At 41.1% G+C, this 22,716-nt stretch overlaps 1 protein-coding gene across 1 annotated transcript; it reads left to right on the top strand.

Moving 5' to 3' along the window:
• The first annotated feature begins 1,149 nt into the window (after positions 1-1,149).
• Positions 1,150-20,966, top strand: LOC124613442. The gene is made up of 5 exons (XM_047142143.1): positions 1,150-1,185; positions 5,659-5,775; positions 7,194-7,483; positions 19,196-19,381; positions 20,647-20,966. The coding sequence occupies exons 1-5, from the start codon at positions 1,150-1,152 to the stop codon at positions 20,687-20,689; spliced, it is 672 nt and encodes a 223-aa protein (XP_046998099.1). The 3' UTR covers positions 20,690-20,966.
• The last annotated feature ends 1,750 nt before the right edge of the window (positions 20,967-22,716 follow it).

Raw genomic sequence — 22,716 nt, 5'->3', positions numbered from 1 at the left:
AGATCTCATGATGCCATGGACCCAGGTTGTCAACAAGTCGCTGTGCAAGGTGGTGGTGACTCCATAAAGATTTGGGCTGTGTTTATATAGAATTGAGTGGGTCCAATTATTCAACTATATACCGATCATTAACTGGAAATGGTTATGTTCGGCTACTTGGAGACCATTTTGTGACGGTCATGGACTTCATGTTCATAAAGAACAATGGAATTTTTATGGATGAAAGTCGCAGAATGTCTCTGCGCCACAGTTCTTCGCTATTGTTTTGAAGAACAATCTGGACAATTCGAGAGAATGATTTGGATACCGAGATCGCCCCACAATAATTCTATCGAACATTTCTAGGACATAACCGAGAGGTCAGTTCGTGCACAAAATTCCGCACCGGAAACTATTTGGCAATTATGGACGGCCTAGAAGGCAGCATGTCTCAATATTTCTCCACGGGACTTGCAACGACTTGTTCAGTCCATAACACGTCTACATGCTTCACTACGCCGGGAAAAAGGAGGTCTGACACGGAATTAGAAGGTATCCCATGACTTTTGTCACCCCTTTGTGTTAATTATTCTGTAGAAACAACAGTTCATTCCCAGTGCGTCATTTCCTCTACAATAGTGGTCTTGTCTCTCTCTGCAGACAGCAGCGGTTTTGAAATTTTGGCTCAGCATGAATTTCTATCTACTGCATACTCGTTTCTGTATTCATCTTCACTCACTATAACGATCTTATGCGTCGCTAGTCCCGGTAATTATTCACCTTGAAGAAGTAGTCTTACAATGGATGGAGAATTGGTATATTTCAACTTTTTTTTTCACTGTTTGAAGTGATTTCAACTACAGAGTGTGCATTCACAAACCATAAAATATTACATTGAGAACAAGACGTTATTTCTTCGCGAATTCGATGTAAATAAATTCTGAAGTATAGCATCACACAGATCCATCACATTAATTTGGGTTAGAAATCTCATACTTTATTTCCGCCTCACTCTGTAACACGTGGATTGATAACAGGAAAATTGCAGCTAATATGTTTCGAGGTTAAATCACCGATACAAACAGTATCTGCGTATTTTCTGATAAGCCCAAGGTTAATCCACGGGTATATAAGAAGCTGCCCCGCTCTCCGAAAATCATCGATTCCACAATGGATCTCCGTAAAGCTGTGAGGATTATCTTCGTGGTAAGACATCATTATTTAGTTTCATTACAACAGTAACGAGTCTGCTGAAATTCTGCAAATTCCTTGTGGAGCACAGACGATTTTGTATTGCTGATTTTTTTCTTAAAAAAAACAGATGTAGTAGAGCCATCTACCACAATGAAATACTATAAGTATCAAATTGTTCTACTGTTATTAGAGAGTATGAAATCAGATATGAAGAAACATAAGATAAACCTTTGGAGGCGTCACCATGGGTAATGTCATCTCTCCGATTGTGGTGTAATCGCTCAGTAAGGCGCGGTGAAAACATTAACAGAGAGAAAAAGATATTGTGGTTTTACAAATAGGTACTGTTAGTGAATCTCAGGTATGTACTTTTACTGATACTACTGTTGAAACTTCCTGGCAGATTAAAACTGTGTGCCGGACCGAGACTCGAACTCGGAAACTTTGCCTTTCGCGGGGAGGTGCTCTACCATATGAGCTACCCAAGCACGATTCACGCCCCGTCCTCATAGCTTTATGTCTGCCAGCACCTCGTCTCGTACCTTCCAAACTTTGCAGAAGCTCTCCTGCGAACCTTGCAGAACTAGCAGTCCTGAAAGAAAGGATATTGCGGAGACATGGCTTAGCCCCAGCCTAGGGGATGTTTCTCATTCTGGATACTACCGTTGTTTGCGACTAAAAATTTTTTGTCTTGTTACTACTATTTTTGTTTTTGTAGTGAAGTCTCTCAGTAGCAGTAAAAGCCGGTTTTCAAATTTTAGTACCACTATACGAAGACGATCCTCGTGAATCAGCGACATTCTATGCTGGCTGGTCTAGAAAAAGACTAACACAGAAGGGCTTTTTAAGTTAATATGCAGCAAAATAAGCTGCAATCCGCCCAAGAGCGGTCAAGATGAATAAGTTCTTCAAACATGAGCCTCTTTATCGTATTTCTATCAGTTGCTTTAGTATCGATATCGACATCTACCGATAAAACGTTAATGCATTCTACTCTAGAGGAAGTAATCTTCCGTTTGTAGTGTTTCTTATGAATCTAAAAAATCAAATATTGCTTACGGTATACTAAGAATAATAAAAGTTTCAGCAGCGTTTGTATGTTTGCTTTATATAGGCAGCTAACTTGCAGAGATAATAGCACACAGGTGCTGTTAGATAGTGTCCGAGATTTGGGAGAATGAACACAGCTGTATAACTAGTACTTATATTTCCAAAACACAAAAGAAGGAAGAACATTGGCTGCCAGCGGGCATTTCTTTAGATCAAAAGGGTAAGCTGAAAATTTGTGCCGGACCGAGTTTCGAAGCCGAGTCTCCTGCTAAGTAGGATGACGCGCTGACCACCACGCCATCTGGACACAACTGTCAGAACAACCGCACAAACTACCCTAGCATGCCTCCCGTCAGACCCAAATTCTCAGCTTGTACCACACACTACTGATGTAGTGCCCCTGCTCGTTAGTCCCATTACTCGCGGTACCTCGCCGATTCCTGTAACAGTTCGAGCTAGGTGTGCATTTTCACTGAAGTGATCACTGGCCGGTCTGGCGCAAATTTTCGACTTGCCCCATTGATATAAATCAATACCCTCTGGCAGCTAATGTCTTTAATTGCTTTGTGTCTTGATTCATGGTGGCTGCAGGATCAAAATGGCGTCTGATCTTTCAGACATGTCCGAAAGAGCAGACACCAGATGTAAAATAGAGGTTGCGTCCAATGATTCTTTCAGCGCAGGTGCACACCAAGCTCGAATTCTTACTGGAATCGAGGAAATGCCACAAGTAATGGGGCTACTGAGCAGGGGCACTTCGTCAGCAATGTGTGGTATAAGTTGAGAATTTGGGTCTGACGGGAGGCGGGCCGTGGTAGTCCGTGCAGATGCGATGATCGGTGTGTCCGGATGGCGCGGTGACAGCGTGTCTGCCTAATAAGCAGGAGACCCGGGTTTGAATTCCAGTTCATTACAAATTTTCAGTTTCCCCCATTTACATAAATTAATGCCCACTGGCAGCTAATGTCTTTAATTCCTTTCTGTCTTGATTCATTGTGGGCAAAAAAACTAAACTCCGTCCGAACAGGCCCAACGGAACCGACCAGCCGCCGTGTCATCCTCAACCAGCAGGCGTCAGTGGATGCGGATATGGAGGGGCACGTGGTCAGCACACCGCTCTCCCGGCCGTATATTAGTTCTCAATCACGTAGCTCCTCAGTTTGCCTCACAAGAGATGAGTGCACCCCGCTTGCCAACGGCGCTCGGCAGACCGGAGGGTCACCCATCCAAGCGCTAGCCCAGCCCCACAGCGCTTAACGTCGGTGATCCGACGGGAACTGGTTTTACCACTGCACCAAGGATTGTGGCTGCAGGATCAAAATTATGTGTGTTCTTTCGGAAATGTCCGAAAGAACAGACATCTCATATAATATGTATTTAAATTTTCTTGTCGTGTATTTTTTAAACTTTCGTCTTCCTGAATATGTCCTAGGAAGCAGAAAGAAAGAAAACATTTTACAAGACTTGCTTCAGAATCATTTTCTTGAAAATTCATTGTTGATTAGTTAGCGGACTATCTAACATGACAGAATCTCAACGAAGAGAAACTTTTCTGTAACAGAACAGTAACTTTCATATCGCCACCCGCATTACGTGCTTCCCACACAATGATGCAGAAATTTAAAATCATATGGCGAGAGTCCTTGACACTGTGATGCAGAAATGCAGCGAGTCTTGTTCTGTTTTTAGCACGTGAAAGACCTGTGCACTGTGAAAAACTAAATACGTGTCTCTGTAGATTAATGTACGTCGCTTCATTGTACGAATATTTATTTTTCGACTTGATTCAAGCAGACAACAGAAACCATGAAACAATCGGTTTTCAAGAGCGAAACTAAATACTGCCTAAAATGCAAAGGAACAATATGTCATTTCCACACGCTGTTGATGTCCAGTGATAGTATTATCATGACACAGAGCATTCCATTTACTGCGCAAAAATGGGTGACTTCGTTGTTGAGAGGAGTAAAGTTTCATCCAACGTATCGTCTGTATATCTCATTGCTTGGAGATTTTACTATAAATATTATGCTTTCACTCCTGTCACCCCTCTCAAAGCAAAATATGTTGCGCGAGGAAAACGCCACTTGTTGCGCCTCCATATAAACCAGACTCTCTCTTTGTGAACCTGGTCACTAAGATAGATGAATGTGGAAGAAGGGATTGTTTCATAATACACTTGTGTGTTACCCTACTGGGTGTTGTTGTGCCTGAACAATGCACTTACTGCTGTTAGATGTTTTCAATGCTTAAAGTTTGCTTAGGCCGGTATGGCTTTAAGTATCTATTCCCCATGGCGTTAAGTATCTTTTTCTGACATTTGCAAGTCAGCTATGGCGTGTGCTTTTCTGGTTAAATAACATGTATGATATGTGAAGTTGTCACAATAGATATTATTCTACTGTAAAGACGATCAGTGATCGAAACCGATTGTGAATAAATATATGGTAAGACAGCACAGTGTGTATCATACATTTTTCCAAGTTCGTCGATGCTGTTAACAGCCTTAAAATCTTAAAATTTTTCGTTATATACATTGTATCTCGTCAACATTTTCAATCACGAGATGAGATGCAATATATCTAATGAACATTTTATATGACTGACATGACACTGGTAAGCTAGAAAGCCATATTCTACTCACTATACTATGTCTCTAACAGATGATGAAATATAAAATATTTTCATATCTTCTGAGAACACTTTTTCTTGTATTTTATAGCCTTTGAAAATGACGGAATGTCGAAATGCGTCAGGTGTATTTGGAAATAATAAAAGGTATGGTCAAGAAATCAGAAAATTTATAAAGCCCATCCAAATGGCGGCTTCGTCTCACAGCAATTTCATGGAAATCGCAGAATTAGAAATGTTTTGCATGATGTGTGAGGTTGTATTATAATTAACGCGACTCTTTCGGAGCGACTGATTCGTATTTCAAGTGCAGTGATGTGAGATCATAGCCAGGTTGTAATGGCACACAAGTTGGGCGACGACACATCTAGTATTCATTTCATTTCTTTTCTTCTCGAAGAACTCCCGAATTCAGAACCATGGCTACATTGAGATATGAAATGCCACCATGATCACAGAAGTTACCTTCTACACATAGTGTCCTAAAACGGATGAAACCAGAGATCACGAAATACCTTAAGTGAGGCGATCCACTAACCAATACCTGCAATACTGCGGCTGCAAATTTCAATGAAATTGTCTTCAAGTCCTACATAACTCTGTAACTCCTTTCGAACAAGAAATTTTTCGCTGTTTTGTGAATCGTTTGTAATGAAACAGCGGCAGTGACATGTACACTTGTCTATATAGACTGTTGCTAAAGAATTAATTAACAGGGGAAATTAGATGGGGAATTGTTGAGCTACGAAATTTTCTCTGCTCTTTTCCTAAAGGTGTACTGATTTTTTAAATTTATTTTTCTAGTTGTCGAGCGCTTTATCTGCCGCCGCTGCCGTTTCAAGACCATGGTGGTCCACCTTCGCTCAACGGGCGTACTGTTCATCACCGGGCGAAGTCATCTGCAACAGGGACTGTTCGGAGGTAAGACTCTCATGTACTGCTCCAGCACCTAAATTTGCGCATGATTTTTTATTTTTTTCATTTCTCGTATGCATCTCGTGTAATCCCATTCATATTTCACGAGCCACTGAGATCTAAAATGTTGTGCTCTTTGCGGAATAGACACAGAAGTACTAACTGCCTATTCACTCTGTTAGGCGCTGGCATTGCCTGGAGCATGGATATTCATGGAGTGAGCAGCACGTAATGTGCATGTTACCAACATGCAACAAAATTTTGATGTGACTTGGGTACAACGCCAACTGTTTACATTTTCAACTAAGACTAAAGCTTCATTATTCCACACATTTGGTCTGTTTTTAAACAGTTAATTGTCAGTAACAGCAATGGTGAATAACTGTTGTTCCTACGGATACAAATCTAAATATATCAAAGAAAGAAGGGTTACTTGGCACAGACATCTATTCCAGTCATCATACCCGAAGTAGTCGCTTTATATGTTGTAACTATTGAGATACATTGTAACAAACAGTTAATATATGGCTAAACTATGTGACTGTATGGCTATATATTTGCGAGGCAAGTGCTACACAGGGCAATTTTCACCTGCAAAACGGATTTCTATACGAGAATCTGTGTCGTTACCTGCAAACTATGTAGGTCTCCAAACCATTCAGCATATTTTAAAGTAATAGCAATAGCAAATTGCAGTTGTAGCACCTATGTTATGACAGTACCTACTGTTAAAAATACAGCTCGAAAAATGAATGAAGATGAAACATATGGTAGTAGAAAATGAAGACGGAAGAATGTCGCTTTAAGAAATTCATTAAATCTGTAGTAAATTTCTAAATTTCAGATTCGATGTTTCTTTTCTAAAACTTTGGCGTTCTACGCAATTTAGCCGCAGCATGATTTATTAAAACAGAGACTAAGCAATACAATCAAATGGGCTACAAACCTAAAAATAGTAGTGACTATCCTTTTACGAAAAAAAGAAAAAGATAGCAACATTTGAACTGTGACACTTGTCGGAAAGAAGCGAGATCTTCTGCCTTTTATCTCTTCAAAGCTGTAATCCAAAGTCATTCCATATATTTTAGCATGTTTACAGAATCAACGGTATTTAGTATGCACTGGCGAAGTAATTACATAAAAAGGGCACTCTTTATGCTGTACCAGAGTCGGGTGACGTTTGACTACGAAAATTCTGTTCTTCGCATACGAATGCTCACTCCATGTATTCCTGCTCTACGGGCATTACAGCGGGTTTCCTGCAGCACAACATTAACGTCTCATACGACAGCGCATCGAAATTCACAGAGGGCATAAGTACGTTACCAGAACAGAAGACACTATTTATAAAGTACAGAATTAAGACGATCTTCGATACCCTTCTTATATTTATTTTTTTAATTGTATATCGTTCTTGTAAACAGGTGCAGATATGTCTTGGCAACCTGGAAGATGACTACGATCCTCAGACAATGATAGTGTGCGACAAGGCCAATGGAATGTGGTGCAGTGCAAGTCAAAGACAGTGTGTTCCGAAGGAAGAGTCTGATTGTGTACCAGCTGGGAACACCTTCACGTGTAACAGCATCGGATCCTTCCCTGACCCGTATGACTGTAAGACGTACCACGTCTGTATTGAGGGCCAAGAGCAGGCGGTGACTGGAACGTGCAATGCTACTGATGCTGCCTACAATCCCTGCACAGGGGACTGCACGTAAGTCGCCAACAACAGTTATTCCATCACAAAGCTTCTTCCGAAATTCGAATTAAGCAACGCGGGTTATACATTAATCGAATAAGTATAATATTTATTCTTCTTCACTGAACATTCTACACATCATCGACCCAGTTATATTGCAACGCTATCAGGCAAATGAGAAATCATTAAGTGAGTAATATTTTAATAAATTATATAACAAGAATAATAATACAATTTGTCCGTAAAAAAATTTTGAAAGTATCTACAAATGGCAACCATCACCTTTCATCCAAATAGTCGCCAATGGTGATTTGATAGAATCATAAATCACTCAAATAAGCCATTCTGAATCGGGTAACAATCATGAAACGTCCTTACAACAATTATATTTTTTATGTGCACGGAACCCCTTTGCTTCCTTGATTATTCTCAGTTTTTGTGTTTGACCTCTTCACGTTGGTTTCTGGAATTATTTTGTGAGTTTTTGTGTGATTGCTAATTTGATTGGTTTTTGTGGATGCAGTCAAACAATAAAAGCCAAGCAACACTCTCAGGAAGTTCTGCATTATTTCAGCAATATATATTAGTAACTTCAATTCCACACTTCTATATTCCCAAAAGACTTTTGATACTGTTCCTCACAATAGGCTTCTAATCACACTGAGCGCTTATGAAGTAGCGTCTCCGTAGTGCAACTGGATCCGTGATTCGCTATCAGAAAGGTCATAGTTCATACTAACTGACGGAAAGTCATCGAGTAAACAGAAATTATATCTGAAGTTCACCAAGGAACTGTTATAGGCCCTCTGCTACTCCTGATCTATATAAACGATTCAGCAAACAATCTTAGCAGCAATGTTCGATTGTTTGCAGATGATACTGTTATTCAGCATCTAGAAAAGTCATCAAAATATCAACATCAATTGAAATATTATTTAAGCAAGATATCTGTAAGATGCGAGAAGTGGCTATTGACTGCAAATAAACAGAAGTGCGAGATCATCCACATGTGCATTACAACACCTTCGTTACAGTTCGAGTCCACGGTCAACCATGCAAATCTAAAGGCTGTCAAATGGTTCAAATGGCTATGAGCACTATGGCACTTAACATCTGAGGTCATCAGCCCCCTAGAACTTAGAACTACTTAAACCTAACTAACCTAAGGACATCACACTCTTCCATGCCAGAGGCAGGATTCTAACTTAGCTGTCAATTCAACTAAATACCTAGGGGTTACAATCATGACCTTAAATTGGACCGATCACGTAGATAATGTTGTGGGGAAGACGAACCAAAGGCTGCGTTTGATTGGCAGGACACTTGGAAAAAGCAGCAGGTCTACTAAAGAGACTGACCACACTACGCTTGTCCATTCTCTTCAGGAATACTGTTATGCGGTGTGGGATCCGCATTAAATAGGATTGATGGAGGACATCGAAAAAATGTGAAAAGGGCAGCTCGTTTTATATTATCGCAAAATAGGAGAGAGCCCACCACGGATGTGATACGTGAGTCGGAGTGGCAATCGTTAAACCATAGGCGTTTTTCGTTCGAGATATTTTCACGAAATTTAAATGACTAACTTTCTCCTTCGAATGCGAAAATATTTTGTTGACACCAACCTACATAGGGAGAAATATTCGTCGTAATAAAATAAGAGAAATCGGAGCTCGCACGGAAATATTTAAGTGTTAGTTCTTCTCGCGCGCTGTTCGATAGTGGAACGGTAGAGAAATAGCTTAAAGGTGCTTCGATGGACCCTCTGTCAGACACTTACGTGTGAGTTGCAGAGCAGTCGTGTCGATGTAAATGTAGGTGGACGCACGTTACATTAAAATGCTCCAGACTGTCCAAAGCCAGATAGTATGAAAGGCTTTTTTCCGATAAAGTACTGTCTGCAGGCAATAGAAGAAAATAAACTTCGAAGCCAATGTATGATATGAAATTATAATAAGTATAAATGATATAGAAGTTACCTATGTTTATAACGCTGAGAAAGATGTAAAGCGATATATTTGAATCTCTCTTGAAGATAGCTTTGTTATAACTTTTGAAGAGAACTTTCAGTGGTACAGCTTAATCATCATAAAATTTGTGGTTGATATATCACATTTCCATTACGCTATAATTCTTACCCAAAGTGACGATCCACAGTTTCCTGAGAAACCCCTACGGCAGCTGATGATGCTGAACGCACTGCACGCAGACATCTTGTGTAGATAATTCTTGTCAGATTAAAATTCGGTGCTGGACCAGGACACAATGAAAAATTCTACCTGGAAACAGCTATGGTTGCCATAGCTATTTCGTAAAATATATTATTTACAAGTTCCGTTAAAAAACAAGTAAGCCGTGGACAATTTTAGGGAATTAAAATCTCACGGAAGAGGAAGAATTAATGTAAACACAGGAACAAGTCAATAACCGACAGTACTTGCGTCCAGCAAAAATATTGTAGTATTTTAGTGAAAGTTACTAAAACGTCATAAGTATGTATGCCGTGTCATAAATAAATAATGCAGATAATAAGAGTAAAACTATATGGACATTCTACAACAGGAGACAGGACAGCCAGTCATTGTACATGATTTCATAACAAACTAATGTTGTGATTGATAATTCGCAAGTTCCAGGTACTGTAGATCATCACTTTCTAAACGTAGTTGCTAATGTAGGAATAATGGTTCAATTGGATAAAAAAGACACGATATTAAAAATATGATTTCACAAAACTTTAAGCCAATAAATGTAGCGCCAGCATCCTTCACTGAAATTAATACAATTATAAAAATTCTAAAAACAAAAGCTCTTGGAGGGTTGACAAAATTCCAGACAGAATTCTGAAAAGTTGGTCCAACTTAATAAATAAGGTCCTTAGTGAGATATGCCATGTACCACAGGCACAGGGAATTTTTCCAGGCAGGTTAAAATATGCAGTTGTTAAAGTACTTCATAATAAAGGTGACAAAATAGACATAAACAATTATCGTCCAATTTTTACTTAGCATATGACAGTTTGGATTCCGGAAGGGTTGCTCGAATAAGAATGCTATTTATACGTTCACTCATCAAACAGTACAAGCCTTAAATAATTAATATGTCGCTGGTTGGTACCGTTTGTGATCTTTCCAAGGCGTTTGGTTGTATAGATCACGGCACTCTTTTAAAATTGATGATTTTGCTCACAGCAGAATTGTAATGAACAGAGTGCAAAAGGTTGTACAGATTAATTCAGACAATGTTGGATAAGTAGGAAATTTCAGTGACTGGGAAAAAATATATATGACCTTCAATAAGCAAAACTGGTACTTTTTGCAAATGACATTAGTGTTGTAATAAATTCTATTAAAGAGAAAGCAACAGTAGAGCTGATAAGTGACATTTTCCAAATAAAAATTAGGTGCTTGTCTAAAAATGGATTGTCCCTAAAATCTGAAAGAGAAATAAACTACATTCGTTATGTACAACAAATAGAGTCACACCACAGTTTAAGTAGCACACAAGCAGGAGTCAATAAAAAGGGTAGAACGCCGTAAATTTCTGGGGGTACGTGTTGATGACTACTTGAACTGGAAGATGCATATTGCCAAGCTTCTAAAACAATTAAGTTCAGCTACTTTTGCTTCTTGTATAATTGTTAATCACGGAAACAAATATATCAACCTTCTAACATATTTTGCGTAGTTCCACTCAATAATGTCTCACGGAATAATGTTCTGGAGTAACTCATCACATTGGAAGAAAGTACTGATTGCACAACAGTTAGAACAAAATGTGGTGTTCACCCGTGGACGTCATGTACGTATCTCTTCAAGGAGCTAGGTATTTTAACTACGTCGTCGTGATAAACATATTCACTAATGAAATTCGTCATATATAATCCATCAGAGTATGAGAAGAACAGTGATGTCCATATCTACAAGACTAGAGAGAAAACGACATTTATTACCTATTGTTAAAGATGTCAGTAGCTCAAAAACGAGTTCAATACGCAGCAGCAAAAATATTTGATCATGTACCCAATAATACAAAATATTTTATAAGTAGCGAAAAAAGTTTTAAATCTAATTTAAAATAATTTTCCCTCGTAACTCCTACTGCATTGACGAATTTCTACTTAAAAACTGGTAGCAGTTAGAAAAGAAAGCAAGTGTAGATTCATAAGCACAACTAAAAATAATTGTTTATCAATGTTAACACTAATCTACACCTACATCTACATCCATACTCCGCAAGCCACCTGACGGTGTGTGGCGGAGGGTACCTTTAGTACCTCTATCGGTTCTCCCTTCTATTCCAGTCTCGTATTGTTCGTGGAAAGAAGGATTGTCGGTATGCCTCTGTGTGGGCTCTAATCTCTCTGATTTTATCCTCATGGTCTCTTCGCGAGATATAAGTAGGAGGGAGCAATATACTGCTTGAATCCTCGGTGAAGGTACGTTCTCGAAACTTCAACAAAAGCCCGTACCGAGCTACTGAGCGTCTCTCCTGCAGAGTCTTCCACTGCAGTTTATGTATCATCTCCGTAACGCTTTCGCGATTACTAAATGATCCTGCAACGAAGCGCGCTGCTCTCCGTTGGATCTTCTCTATCTCTTCTATCAACCCTATCTGGTACGGATCCCACACTGCTGAGCAGTATTCGAGCAGCGGGCGAACAAGCGTACTGTAACCTATTTCCTTTGTATGCATATCCTGTAAACTGACTCGTTCCACATAATTCCGATAACAGAATCGATTAAAGGATCTATGGCACATGTAACTAACTAATTGTTTCAACATATGTCCCTATGAATCTGTCTCTTCTCCTACTTAATGTTTCCGACGCCATCTTTTGCTCGCTGATTCTGTGGACAACCACCTCATTTATTTTTCTGATAAATACAGTGGTTTAGTCATTTCGAGTGGCAACTGCAGTACAGTATGGCGATAACTGCACAAATATTCGTTGCGTTACAATCTTTCAAATACTATAAGTTATGCTATAATGGATTCTTCCCCAGTCTTCAATTTTTGCTAATATTTTTATCACTGACTGTGTACCGTCAACAGAAAAGTATTCGCAGGAAGGCACTGACTGACATGCTTCACACTTTGCACCACGAAGTTTAGTCGATCCGGCAATGACCTCAGATTATAACACGATTAAGATGACTGCTAAAATGAAATGGCTTCAGGAAAAGTGAAAAATTGAAAAGAATAAGATCCTCGGAAGGGTAGACTGAAAACAACCTCGGTGAACTTAAAAGTAATAGGAGTGCAAAAGGAATTCCAACAAGAAGGCATAGGATGACAGGTGTTAAGGTCTCTGGGAATTCATCCGCGGTACTAGACGGAGGTGTAGAGGGTAAAAACTGTCGAGGAAGACAGAAATTGGAATGTGTCCAACAAATAATCGAGGACGTTGGGTGCAGGTGGTACTATGAGATGAACAGGATGGAAGTGGGGAGGTAGTAGTTGCAAGTGGCATAGACCACTCATAAAACTAGTGGTTTTGGTTTACACGGACTCTTTCGTTCTACTACCAGTAAGAATACAATTGCAGTGTGGTTGGCTTCACTCACTACCCTCCACTTCGTATCGCGTAAAAGGAGAAGTAACGTGGTAGGCCCTTATGTACACAAAATGGTCTGAAGGAAACCGATCGAGGTGGCGAAACGGTTAATGCATAGGGGTCAGACTATGTAAGAGAGGTAGTCAAGTCCATGTTTGGGTTCCCTGTGACTTCTCCCCCTGGCTACAGGCGGACGTCAGCATGGTTTCAGTGTGAGAGCCAGTGCCAGCTTCCTGCCACATCTTTGTCCAGGCCAAGCGACTTCTCCGTCTCTGAAAAATCTCATGCTCAACGAAGCAATGCACCTCCATCTTCCTTTACTTACTTATAAGGGTATGTTTACAGATGAAAGCTAGAAAACGCTTCATAGCCGAGAGAAAAATAAAAGAGAACTAAACCCTTCCAACATTTACATACCAAGTTGGACATTTGAGACAAGACATAAAAAGGAGAATAAGAAGTTATGCCTCTTCTTTTAATACCGTCCACTCAGTTTTAAGGATTCTTTCACAAGTTGTCTAATTAACAATGTATTTCAATCACCAGACTTAATTACAGGAGTCGCTCATTAGAGAATCTCAATGTTCATTAAATTTCGAACCATCAGCATCTTAAAAAAAGAATCTTCAGCGAAGATTAGATTTCGTACAGAACAGTACGTCAGAGTGATAGGGATTTACAATTCGTACTCCTTACCAATAAGCAAAAGAATAATTTACTTTTATTCTCAGAGTTGAGGAGCGCATGTGAGAATTAGATAACCACTTTTCTGATACAATAATGGTTACTTTACGTTATACACATTTTAACTACAGAGGCACAAATCATCCTGAGGACAATTTATGATTTAAGATGCAATTTATAATGTAAATTAAGTATTGTAAATCAACAATAAAATAACTAAGCATATAGGGCGCTATAATATTCACCTTTCTGCTTTCCACATCTTAAATCTTTCTTAATGATCCAGTAAATGTGTCACTTTTTGCCGAAATACTCCATGGGATGAACAATAATAAGAGGCTCCGTCTGTCGTATGTTAGTGTAAAGGATCTCATTAAACTTTTTTAACCGTCACTTTCAGGGATGCTGGGAATGATTCGTAGCATCAAGGCAAGGACAAATGTTGCTGTGAAGATTTATTCTGAATTCCACCTTTTAACTAGTTACTCGATACAGCGTCACATCACGTGCTCTGAACGCGTCAGAGTAGTGTTTCAAAACGTACTCCGTGAGAATTAATGCTTCAACTTCAACCGGCGATCCCATCATCTCCACAAAAGCTTAGGATACTCTGTTCCAAGTCGCTGATGTCAACAAGAGCAGGGTAAACCAAGTTCTTCACGTGTCTGCAAAACCACAAGTCCTGTTAATTGACAGATCCATTGAGTGACAGATAGGATCGTGTCTTTCACTGCTCGATGACGCCGGACCCATCGTCTTGGGTAGGTTTTTTCCAAAAACTGGCATGCATCCAATCTTAAGTGCACTGGGCCTCTATTATGGATGCAACACGCACGCGGCAAACTGCTAAGGGCACATTTTCCAGTAGGATAGTCTGTTTGACCTCCAGAAAGTTAAGTACTTAGTGTGTTGGGAAGTGCTGGGACCAACTTTTAGTAGCAACGAATTACACTTTCCTCAAAACATCAAAGATACCTCCTTCCACGTAGGTTTCTTCAGGTAATTAAACAGCGAGAGAGGTGTTGTTTCCAGTCTTCGTAGCAGTTTTGGAAAGCTTCTTTTGGAATAATTCTTGGTTCATTGTTTACACGCTTCATGATATCATCCAAAGTACGAAAATAACGCCATTTCATGTAATTTTATGCTGAGGAAATGAACTCACAGCTACTGAGGTTAGATGAAATTGAGGCAGATGAAACATACGACTGTCATTTCTTGCCCAAAAGTCATTGACGGAAATTTCTGTATGATAGGGTGCAATGCGTAATGCTGAACCCAATTGAGTGCAATAACTGTTCGCAAATGCACCACCATTTTCCAGAGTCATTCCAAGGCTTTCAATAAATAGTTTGACTGACGGTTTGAGCGGAGGTCATTTTGAACTACATGCACAATGTCGAAATAATGAGTCTACATAAGATTTTGGATTTCCTCTTCCTCGCTCTCTCTGGAGGGCAAAAGTTTGCAGTGTGCCACTCTCATATTCGGCTCTTTGTGTTTAAGTCATATTCAAAAATTCATAGTTCTTGACTTGTAATAAGGCGAATGAAAAAATTTGGCTTAATCTGAATTTGATCCACATGATACACAGATCCATTCGATTGTTGCTGCGCTTCCTCGTGAGATTCTTTGCAATCATCTTTGTGCGCATTTCTCGCATGACAAATTCCTGCATTAACATTCGATGGATGTTAACTGCGTTCAAATTTAACTCACTACTGACCTTTGTCAATCCCGACCTGAGTTCATAGAGCGTTTCAATCCTTCTGAATTGACATGTCTTCTTGTGGATAAAAGTCTTCCATCACGAGCCATTTGGTTCTACCCGACGTGTTAAAAAAGGTTTGTGCCATCATAACTCTTGGCTCTGACACAAAAGTTCATATAAACACTTTGGAACTTTTCACAAAATTTGATGGAGCAGCGTTGCTCGTACTTTTGCCAGCATATGTTCATAATGCACTTGAGAAACAGAGCTTCACTTCAGACGCTCTCAACACTCATGTCGTAATGGCAGCAAGTTTACGCTGGTAATGAGTGAAAGACGCGGTTCAACATACAGTGACGGGGAAAAACTCGCAACACCAAAAAAATACTAGAGTAGTGGCATTTCGGGAATACATTTGTCTAGGTTACATGTTTAGGTGGTTCACATTGCAAGACTACACGTTAATACAAGCGCGAGATACGCCACTGCAAACGTGAAATGTTGGTACATTAATAACTGGTGTAGCCACCATAATGTTGAATGCAGATATACAGACGTGCATGCATTATGTTATACAGGTGCCGAATGTCAGTCTGTGGGATGAAGTTCCACACTTACGGCACTTGGTCGGTCAATACAGGGACGGTTAAATGCTGGTTGTCAATGGCGCTTGAGTTGTCCGATCCATGTGCGCTCGATTGGAGACAGATCTGGTGATCTAGCAGACTAAGGCAACATATCGACACTCTGTAGAGCATGTTGAGTTACAACATCGATATGTGGGCGAGCGTTATCCTGTTGGAAAGCCCCCTGGAATGTTGTTCACGAATGGCAGCACTACAAGTCGAATCACCAGTCTGACGTGTAGATTTTCAATCAGGGTGCATGAGATAACCAAATGGTTCAAATGGCTCTGAGCACTATTGGACTTAACATCTGAGGTCATCAGTCCCCTAGAACGTAGAACTACTTAAGCCTAACTAACCTAAGGGCCCGAGGCAGGATTCGAACTTTCGACTGTAGCGGTCGCGCGGTTCCACACTGAAGCGCCTAGAACCGCTCTGCCACAGCGACCGGCATGGGATAACAATGAGAGTGAAATTAGAAATATACTGATACCTTCAGCTGCTTACGGGCGTTGATACATATCAACGGGAACAGGTGAAAATGTGTGCCGCGACTGGGACTCGAACACGGGACCTCCTGCTTACATGGCAGACGCTGTATCCATCTGAGCCACCGAGTGCACAGAGGATAGCGCGACTGCAGGGACTATCTCGCGGACGCCTACCGCGAGACCCACATTATCACCTTGTATGTCCACACACTACATTCGCAGTGTCCCACCCCAACACACTCATTACGTGTGCAAGACATTCTTACCAAGTGCCGTAAGAGTTCGGGGAATATGTGTGCATCCGCACAGAAGAAGAAGATCATGGCCGGTATTGCCAGAACTATTACTTATATGGTGTCTGTTCTTTCGGACATTTCGGACATGTTCCTGCTGTTACGTGAAATCGAACCCCAGACCGTAGCTCCAGTGTGTCTAGCACACATGCTGGTTATATGCTCTCACCTGGCCTCCTAACGAACACACTGCCATCACTGGCACCAAGTCAAAATCGGCTTTCCTCAGAAAACGCTAAAGACCTCTTCCCTGGCCACCAGTGAATTCGTAAATGGTGGTGGTGTGGCGTCAGTGAAATGTACGCTACAGGGGATCTGACAAGGAGTTGTCCTTGAAGTGACCGATTTGTAACAGTCCATTGTATCACTGTGGTGATAACTGCTGCTCGAATTGCTCCTGCAGATGCGATATTATGCGCAAGAACCATACGCCGAACACGATGGTCTTCTCTCTCGGTAGTGCTACGCGACCGTCCGGAACCCGGTTTTCTTGTGCCCGCACCTTTTCGTGACCACCACTGCCAGCAACTATGTACAGCGGCTGCTTTCCCGCCAAGTCTGTCTGCAGTGTTGCAGAAGAAACGTCCAGCTCCTCGTTGCCCTATTACACGTTCAAACTCAGTGAGGTGTTGAATGGTTCAAATGGCTCTGAGCACTATGGTACTTAACATCTGAGGTCATCGGTCCCCTAGAACTTAGAACTACTTAAACCTAACGAACCTAAGGACATCACACACATCCATGCCCGAGGCAGGATTCGAACCTGCGACCGTAGCGGTCTCGCGGTTCCAGACTGTAGCGCCTAGAACCGCACGGCCACTCCGGCCGGCTGAGGTGTTGAGAACAGCGTCTTTGTCACGTTAGAGGAATTCTTGAACTCACCACGTCCAAACTAAAAGGTAACTAACGCTCACGACCGTTACAGAGTGTATTTAAAGCAATACCTGTTCCTTTGTTCAGGGAAGGCAGCTAGCAGCTCCGAGGCGCCTCAGCAGGGGAACGCCTGACTCAGCCAGGCAACCTCCGCAATCAATGAAACAAATTGTGTAGCTTGCCATTTTTTGGAATGAAGGTGATTTATGTGTCGAATATCATGTTTTCTGTTGAGCGTTAGAGCGGAAATAGGAGAACAGTTCCCAGAATTTAAATGTATGAACGCAGGAGCCAGAGGTCTGCAAGTAAACCACCTGCACAGGCTAGTGATAGAAAAAGTGACATAAATCTGGAGATGCTGTTGGGTGTACAAAACTGTAACATGAAAACTAGCGTCACTGTTATCCTCTTGCTTCACCGTACTCAGAAGGGCCCCAAATCTTTCACAATAGTACTACGTCTTGAGGTTGAAGCTCTTCTGTACGTGTTTGCCTACAACTGGATTTGTTTTTGGACGGGGACCCTCTCGAGCAAAACGCAACTTCATATTGTCTACTTCACAGACATCTTCAGCTGAAATTTCAGCATCATCAGTGGGCTTTTATTTTCTTTCTATTAAACAGGACAAAAGGTCATTATTACTTGTACACGTATAAATTTGAGTTTTTAAAACAGTAATTACAGATTTGAGGAACAGACAAAGTTCTGTACACACCGGTACCTACATACCTTGTTGCAACATGCTGCCCTTTTCTGGGCTTTTATTGCATTTGTTTTCTTTCGCAGTTTGTCATCTGTAACCACACAGAAATTAATGCAGAAAAATTATTTATTCCAAAATTGGAATGTAATTTTAGGCCTAACATTAATTCTATGCGGAAGAGAGAGACAGAGAGAGCGAGAGAGAGAGAGAGAGAGAGAGAGAGAGAGATATATATATAGTGTGTGTGTGTGTGTGTGTGTGTGTGTGTGTGTGTGTGTGTGTGTGTGTGTGTGTGTGTGGTGTTTTCTGGAGAAACATATTGCAAACACGCACACATACAAAAACACACACACACGGAAATATATACACAAGTGCAATGAAAACGTAAAAAAAAAATTAAAAAAATAAACACAGCAAGTGGTAACAAGGCAAATATACACAACCTTGTCTGTTCCACAGGTTTGCAAATACTGTCATAAAAACTCAAATTTATTTGTGTACAAGTAGTAAAGAAAATAAAAGCCCACTGATGCTGAAACCTCAGCGAAACATTCCTGGGAAATAGAAGAAAAGATAAAGTTGTTTTGCTCAAGGCGGACCCCCTCCAAAACCAAGTATACGCCACTTGGTCTTGTGGATGACCTACAGTACTGTGATCTAGATCCTGCCAGCTTACTGTAGAACTCTTTGTCACATCCTGCTGAGCAGAGGTGTGGCTCCCTACATTTTGTACAGCTCTCTGGCACCAAAATTGATCTCGTATAACGTGAAATTATTTTTCTTCGTGGCTAGACTGACAACGTCAGACCGCGTCTGCACGGAAGGACCCGTCAAGCCCTGCACTCAGTCACTCGAGATGGGTATTGTCCCAGAGAACCCAAACATCTACTACGCCTGCAAGCCTACCGAAGATGGCGGCTACTACCCGGATATGTACAAGTGTCCTGGCGGATATGTCTTCGACACCGCTCAATTTACGTAAGTACACCATATAAATATAGAATTAATAGATGTTAATTTTGCCTTCCATTAACATGTTCCCAACTCATTAAGGTAGGGTCTGCATTCTTGCACACCATCCTATTCTACACATTGCTTGTGCAGCCGTGTCCTGTTATTGCTTCAGATACCGCCTTCCACCTTGTGAAAGTTACGACTCTGTCCACCTTGAACTAATGTGGTTTCTACCTGTGAATCTCCAAATTAACAACTTGCTATTATTTCGTCGTAGTATGTTATTTGTTATCGTCCTGGGCTTTTGTTTTGAGTAAATAAAACGTTACGGAGGGGTATCAGACTTGTTGAAATCTTCTCGGGTTATCAGTAGAGTCGTGGTTTTGTGCTGTCTCGAAGTTTCGACGAGTTTCCTTCTTATCATCTCCAGGCGGAAATAAAGGGTGGGAAACTTATCGAAACTTTGTGACAACACAACGCCACGAAGTGGTTGAAGATGATGAGTAGGAAACCCGTCGAAACGTTGCTACAATGCGACGGCATGATTCGATTAATAATCCGAGATGATGTCATAATCAATATTTTCAGGTTTAGAACCTTACTTAGGCACCAGTATCGCTTTAGAAGGTATGTTGTGAGCGAAAGTCAACAACATATAATGAAATTTGCATTTTTTTAAAGTTTTTACCTTCGCAATAGAAATTGCACGGGGGGACTGGGCTGGGGGGGGGGGGGGGGGGGGGAGGGAATACTTTACGCCCACCTTTTGAAAATATTGTAATCTAGTCATTTAGTTTGTATTCTAAAATTTTGAAAAAATGTTTATTGCTTGTACTACCATCTTGGTAGTACACGTTATGGAAAATGCTTTAATGTTGCTAAGAATGTGGTAAAAGATATTTTCGGGTTCTGGACCCTACTTGCATATCTGTGTATATTTAAAAAGTATGTTGTTTATAGAAGTCAACAACAATTAACGAAGTTTTCACTTTTCTAACTTTTTCTTAGGGTGGGCATAAAGCACCCCTCCCCCCCTCTCCCAACCTACCTCACTAATGCTTGTAATGGAAAATGCGTTGGTATTGCTACGGTCAAGCTGCTCAGAGTCAGATGACCTGAAACCTCATTTTGTGCGCCCATAGCTGCCCATTCAGCAAAAGCAATACCTGACTACAAACCATACAATTTCATGTGTCACGTCGACAGAAGCGCTGTTTATCTCATATAAAAGCCTAAACGTCAGAGATACAACGCCCTCACTGCACTAAAACCCTGCTCTTCTATTGCAGCTGCGTTGCATCCTCCGATATCTGCTCGGCGACACGTCAATAGAATCACGTCGCCAGTCTTCGACAGTCCACAAGGCAGCCTCGGCTACGACCAATGAACCGTGCCGAGTGGGTGTTCCTCAGCTGCTGTGTTTGAGGTCTACTTTATCTCCAAATAAAAGAAACTCGTTCATACAAAAGTATGCATCTCCTACAAAGCGTACATCGGCCGATATTTAGTAGCAATATTTGTTGTAAGTTTTGGAACTAAAAAGGGTTGTCTTCATAGTACCAAGCTGTACTGTACAACATGTTGGGAATAAAGCGTTTGATGACTTGGACTACTATCCTTTTTTCATGTTTCTTTATTTCATAAAGCTGGTAACTAATGTCTTGTTCAATGTCTCCTTTACTTTAATGTTAACGGGGCTGACATTCTTGTTGACACTTGGACACTCCCACTATATTGCGAAGTAGCGAAAACACACAAATATCAGTACTGCTGTGGCACATCGTCACGCTCAGAGCATTAAAAATTGGCACATGTCTACAAGTGACAATGTGGAACCGTTCTTATCTGCCAAATTACACACTGTCGTCATATCACCAGAACAGTAAAAACGCAAGACGACTTCTAGGAATCACCCACAACTACTGATTTTCTCGACGGGGTTACATAACGCGTCATTGCCATCGACGTAATCAAAGACAGAGCAGAAACTCTGACGTCAGAGGCGCGATAGAAGAGGGATCAGACGTAGGACTGTTGTAAGTATCATCGTACCACATGTCCAGGATTGTGTCAGAGCAAACACGAGTACTTCAGGATTAATGAACGGACATTGAACTCCGATACTCTTGCAAGCGAACCCAGTGTCTAAAGCGATGCACTATTTCGCTCAGTCACATTTATTATTACTCTTAAGTACGGAAGAAGCCAGAGTACAGCTCAAGGTCCCGTCGACGACTAAGTCATTAGGGCTTAACAGAGACTATGGACACATCAGAACGGGGAACTAAAGAGTCAGCGTACTTTTCAAAGGAAGGGAAGAATGAATGAATAAAAGAACAATGGATTCATTTGATTTGATTTTCTTAACGCCGGGAAACAGGAACAACAATGGTCTTAGTCCACTGTTACCCGCGCCGAAGCCGAGTGTTTAGTGCTGCTTCGCTCGCTACGATTCTAGTAAAGCCAACCGATCCCATTAAAGAGTAGTAGGTGACTCTTTACTAGTTCCTTATTAGACACGATTTCTTCAGTACTTAATGACCCACATATTCTTTGTCTTTTGCCCGCCAACGCTTCGCATTAGATTAGGTTTGCAGTTTCATCCTCTTCACCAAATAGTCTGCACTCCGGGGCTGCTTCGTCTATACTCATTGTGTGTAGGTGCTTCTCAAAATTCCCAGTTCCAGTCATAAGATCTACCATGAGTTTAGTCTGTCTCTTGTTCAAGTACAGGGTTACAGAACTTCTCTTGAAACAGGTCGTTTTTGGTTCAAATGGTCCAAATGGCTCTGAGCACTATGGGACTTAACTTCTGAGGTCATCAGTCCCCAAGAACTTAGAACTACTTAAGCCTAACTAACCTAAGGACATCACACACATCCATGGCCGAGGCAGGATTCGAACCTGCGACCGTAGCAGTCGCGCGGTTCCAGACTGAAGCGCCTAGAACCGCTCGGCCACCCCGGCCGGCTTCGTTTTAGGATCATAGTCCAATATCCTACGTGCTACTTCAAGATCCAACCATGTAATTTTTATTTTATCATCAACAGTGATCGTTAGGACAGCTTGCAGTCCAATAAATGGAGTCGTCGCGCCTGCACTGCTCAGTCTATTAGCTTGTTTATTGCCACTAATTTCTGAGTAACGATATTTGATTTCCTTACAGGGCTGACAGAGATTTCAGAGCTGCTAAGCTGTATGAATAAATATAGATGCTACAATCGTTATAGCACGTACGCAAATTCTTCTCAGCACACGCTCTGATAGCGGATATCTCCGGCTGGAATACTGTGGCCAGTCCCTCTAGAGAGACTTCTTTCTGTCTAGTCTAGACTGTATCTCGCACACTCCAATCCCAG

The sequence above is a fragment of the Schistocerca americana genome, chromosome 4 (assembly GCF_021461395.2).
Source record: "Schistocerca americana isolate TAMUIC-IGC-003095 chromosome 4, iqSchAmer2.1, whole genome shotgun sequence".
Classification (NCBI taxonomy): Eukaryota; Metazoa; Arthropoda; class Insecta; order Orthoptera; family Acrididae; genus Schistocerca; species Schistocerca americana.
The sequence above is the reverse complement of the archived record's forward strand: the minus strand, read 5'-3'. Positions and strand labels throughout refer to the sequence as shown.